Source organism: Sardina pilchardus, chromosome 22 (genome assembly GCF_963854185.1).
Source record: "Sardina pilchardus chromosome 22, fSarPil1.1, whole genome shotgun sequence".
Taxonomy (NCBI): domain Eukaryota; kingdom Metazoa; phylum Chordata; class Actinopteri; order Clupeiformes; family Clupeidae; genus Sardina; species Sardina pilchardus.
In genome coordinates this window covers 4340622-4345621 of record NC_085015.1, presented here as the reverse complement: position 1 = coordinate 4345621, position 5000 = coordinate 4340622, and the positions used below count along the sequence as shown (strand labels likewise).

The following is a 5000-nucleotide window of genomic DNA, read 5'->3' as shown; positions in this document are numbered from 1 at the left end:
AAAGTGAGGTCAAAATGAAGGGAGGTCAACGAAATGCTAACTCCAGATGAAGAATTATTAGCCTCAGAGCTTCCCATAGGGGGTCTTCTTTACTAACGTCTTCTTTACTAACTTTCTTCTTTGCTAACGTTCTTCTTTACTAACGTTACTAACGTAGGGGGTCTTCTTTACTAATGTTACTAACGTAGGGGGTCTTCTTTACTAACGTTCTTCTTTACTAACGTTACTAACGTAGGGGGTCTTCTTTACTAACTTACCCCCTTGTGCTTTCCATACTAAATGCAATTTGCCCTCCATAAACAGTACTGACCTGTCAGAGTCAGATGAAGACACGCCTCCATATACAGTACTGACCTGTCAGAGTCAGATGAAGACACGCCTCCGTATACAGTACTGACCTGTCAGAGTCAGATGAAGACACGCCCCCTTTGCCCTCCATATACAGTACTGACCTGTCAGAGTCAGATGAAGACACGCCCCCTTTGGAGTCGCTCCTCCTCTTCTTCACATCCGGTTCAGAGTCCATCATGTCTGGAAACACACACACACACACACACACACACACAGAGAAAGACACATACGGTGTTCTGTATTAGCCCCATAGCCACACTGAAAAGGCAAGTCATGTTTTACAGACACAATGATCTCATAGCCCCATGCAAGCTAATGCTGTATCTAGCTAGTGCTTACATTAGAACATTACAGGGCCGTGGAGAGCCTATGGTGCAGTCTATGAGTCCAATCCATTACACTCTTGTCAAAGTTGGTTGATTGCTGATTGTGATCCTAAAGCAGTACATTCTCTGTTCATTCGACTGATACGCCTTTTTCAGGGCCGATGTCAATACCGATACCGATTATTAGATTAGATTAGATTAGATTAGATTCAACTTTAGCCTACTGTCACAGAGTACAAGTACAAAGACAACGAAATGCTGTTTCCATTTAACCAGAAGTGCTAAAAAGGCAGAAAAGTGCAATGTGATATACAAAGTATAAACAGGTGTTGAATAGACAGGACAGGATATAGTGCAGTGTAGACAGTAGTATACAGTTGGTTTACAGTAATATATATATATTGAATATGAATATATCCAGTGTATTAGCAGCAGTGTAAATTAGTGGCGGAACAACTGCACACAGGGCCCTGGGGCAGAGATGGTTGATGGGCCCCCCCTCCCCATACGCACCCCCCCCCGCCCCCCCCCGCTCCGCCCCCCAACACGCATTATAAGATTTGAATGATAACAAAATGTGACACAAGCAACTAAAGTAATGCAAATTGCTTATGTATTATTTGATATTTTGATCAGTTGTGATATTGATAAATGGTGCAGTCACTTTAAGAAGAGTCTGAACGGTTCTCATAATGCCCTTTTGCAGGTCATGCTCAAGGCTGAAGGCTCTACCAGCTGTAGCTCGTTTGATTGCACCATATTGATATCACAATATTTGTATTATTACAAGCAGCCTTCATTTGTTGCTTTGGAAATGGAGGGTCCCAAGCTTATATCTCTGTTTGCAAGTAAACGTGCATTTTGAACCTGGTAGCCACTTAGCTATCTGAGTGGAATGCATTCACAAGAATAGTCTAATTTGTGACTCCATTCTTCAGATGGTAAATATTAGGCTAGCTAATAAATATATTGGCTAAGTTACTCACAGTCAGTAAAATAGTCCTCCTAGTGAGTTTACAAATGGTGAATCACTGGAAACCTGATCTGCCACCTCATTTAGCCTCCCCTCGTCTTTGCTGCCATCATCATTAGCCTACCTTTCTTAAAACGATTCTTATGACAGAAGATATCAACAATGACAAGCTAGGTGGAACCTGCCTCAGAGCTGTTTTCAAATGTTCTGCACATTTTGCGATAATTCCTTGCCGAATTTCGGACGGTAACGGACATCACGTGAAGCGGCCACTAAGCTGTTCACATCTTATTTCGAATTTCCGTCGTTAGCTGGGCAGATAATGACATCTAAATATAGTCTATGCGGTCTGACAGCGGAAGAGTGAAGCTGGAACCTGCCTCTCTGTCTCTACCTGCATGCTCATAATTTCGTTCCAAATTATGCTTGAGTTTGTAGAAGTCACGAGCATGGAGAGAGCCCACAAAGTATAATGATCTTTCTCGTTTGATCGATTATTGGAATTGTCATTCATAAAAACTATAGATTCTGTGTTAATTGTGTGAGAATGATCCGGGGCTGATGCTTGGCATACGAACAAATTAAACCAGATATTACCAACTTCCCGTAGCCTAGTCCAACAGGCACTACAATGGAAATTTGATGATGACGTTCAACAAGTCTTCAGATATCATACCCATCATGCACTGCAGTTGTCAAAAAATTACACAAAAATGATTTTTTAAAAAAATACAAGCCATAACAACATAGCTTATCTTAAAAGAACATAACCAACTATAACATTACAAGACAGCTTTAGGGATTTCACTGGTATTTTTTGAGTCATGACTCCCACCATGATAAAACAGTAGATCTAAAATGCTAGATATATAAAAAGGCTAGCCACTTCTTTATGCTAATATATGTGATGTACGGTAGCCTACAACACGTTCGGTGAAAGGAGAATTACAAATTCGGGTAGATCAAGTTTGCGTTTTCGACGAAGCGTAGAGGGCCTTCTGGACCCTCGGAAAGGGCCCGGGCCCAGGGGCAGCTGCCCCGCCTATAGCTCCGCCCCTGTAATTGTGTTACGCGTTGCCAGCAATGTAAACGTGTGTGTCTGTAGCAATGTCATAAATGCATTTCATAGCTGGAAATTTAGAAAACATTTCTTATAAGTCACGGAAAAGGGCATTGAATTTGCAGTAAAATTTGGCTTGAAGTCTGACCTTGTGGTGGTTATCATTATACAGTATCATCCATTATTATGCTAATTCATGTATTAAAAGGGGCTCAATATAGCCTGGGAATGCCCATGCTGCCTTGTGTGCTTGCACCGAACTGCTCGGCAGCCTGGAGACCAAGGCCGAAATCTTTGCATGGATTTGGGGACTATATACTTTTTTTTACTTTTTGAGTACTTTTTTTTAATTTTTGTTAATGATATATATAGTCAATGAATGAATGAATGATGAATGAATGAAACCTTTATTGCCCCCTTGAGTGCAAGACAAATTCCCCTCGGGGCAATAAAAGTTTCATTCATTCATCATTCATTCATTCATTCACTATATATCATTAAACATATTTAAAAAAGTACTCAAAAAGTAATTAGTTACGTTACTCAGATAAAGTAATTCAAATAGTTACACTACTATTACATTTTAAACAAGGTAACTTCAAAGTCAAAGTCTGCTTTATTGTCACTTTCTGCAAACTAGAGAGTGAAATTACATGCTCCTTGTTCTCCCTTCAACATTACCCTGTAACACATTACATTTCTAAAGTAACCTTCCCAACACTGATTAGCAGCAGCGTTATAATAGCAGACTATAAATATGGACACGACGTATGAACAACATGTACAGATTATGTGCAGAGTAGTAGCAGTAACAGTATACGAGTAGTATTATATAGAGTAGAATTACAGTATGCAGTGTTTAAGTAAAAATGGATATTTATTATGGACCGATATGTACACCATGTACAGCTGTGTGCAGTGTGGTAACAGTGCCATTGCAGTGCTGAAACAGTAACATTCTAAGAGTAGACCAGGATGAAAAAAATGGCGAGCAGTAGAATATGGCTATGTAGGCTATGAGTGTAAGTAGGCCTAAGTAGTGGGGGGGGGGGGGGGGTCTGTAAAGGGGCAAAAATGTTTGTCCCTATGTCAAGGTTACGGTCATGGACACTTCAACAGGTGTTTGTGGGATTGTGGGTGTGATTTCCTGTATGGTGCATGTTAGAGATGACCAATGCCATTGTTTTCCCTTTCAGGTCAGTAGTCTACTGAAGTAGCCTACAAATGTATTTAATTTGAACATGAAAGAACAAGAAGTAGGCTAGTTAGTTTGCCATTTTCATCTAGACTAGGCCTAAATCTCGCGTCGTTTAACAGCATTGCCACGATAGCCTACCTACCTACACGATAAACCATATTACCATGCGCGGAACAGCGGCATTCTGCAACCGTGACTGATCACTCTGTGAGAGTGATATCCACACAAACACACAGACCCGCTAGCTTTAAGAAACACTACCGTGTGTGTGTGTGTGTGTGTGTGTGTGTGTGTGTGTGTGTGTGTGTGTGTGTGTGTGTGTGTGTGTGTGTGTGTGTGTGTGTGTGTGTGTGTGTGTGTGTGAGTGTGAGTGTGAGTGTGAGTGTGAGTGTGAGTGAGAGTGAGAGAGAGAGTGTGTGTGTGTGCGCGCGCGCGCGTGCGTGTTTATTTCCTCATAAACACGGAACAAAGTGTTTCCGTATAGTTCAATTCAAGTTAGACTGCCTTTGCCTGAAATTAACCGGTTTTGCAATAATGCAGCACATCCAACCCACCGAACCGAATTTCTTTGTTCACCTGGTGCAGATGTCCGCAGATAGCCTACTGTACCTCACCTCAGCCTGAACAAACTGGTGAGAGGTTCACCAACTGGCTCTCCCCCGCGCGTCGGGAGAATATCAGAGTGCCAAGCCAAGCGACAGAAAACTGTTGTCCCTATAACTCTGTACGCCGAAGTGCAAATGTAAGGATCTGCACATTCCACACGGTCATACATACGTTTTGGATACAATTTTTCTTAAAAAAAAAACCTTCATAGTGTTCAAGGTTAAGTGAGGACATAGAAGGTTAACATAGCCTACTTGCAGCACGAAGACTTGAGCTGTACTTTCCCTTGTGCACTCAAAAGCGCGAGCGGCATCCGGGAACTTCGAATAGACCTTTGAACAAAGATCGTATAGCCTAGTTACGAAGTTGAATCATAAAGGTTTAGATCAGTGTAGAAGCAGCAGAAGCAGTGCGTTGATAACAGGTGGCCTGCGCAATTAGCAGAGACAGGTCAGGTCAGGAGGGACAGGTCGTGAACAAAGTTAC

The 5000-nt window shown here is 41.8% G+C and overlaps 1 protein-coding gene across 1 annotated transcript in view; it reads right to left on the bottom strand.

Annotated features, from left to right (window-relative positions):
- LOC134070518 (NACHT, LRR and PYD domains-containing protein 1 homolog) overlaps window positions 1-529 on the bottom strand; it is a 12958-nt gene extending 12429 nt beyond the window's left edge. Inside the window, exon 1 of the mRNA XM_062526903.1 lies at window positions 453-529. Coding sequence (XP_062382887.1) covers window positions 453-529 — 77 coding nt within the window. The remainder of the gene's footprint in view (window positions 1-452) is intronic.
- Window positions 530-5000: the final 4471 nt, after the last annotated feature.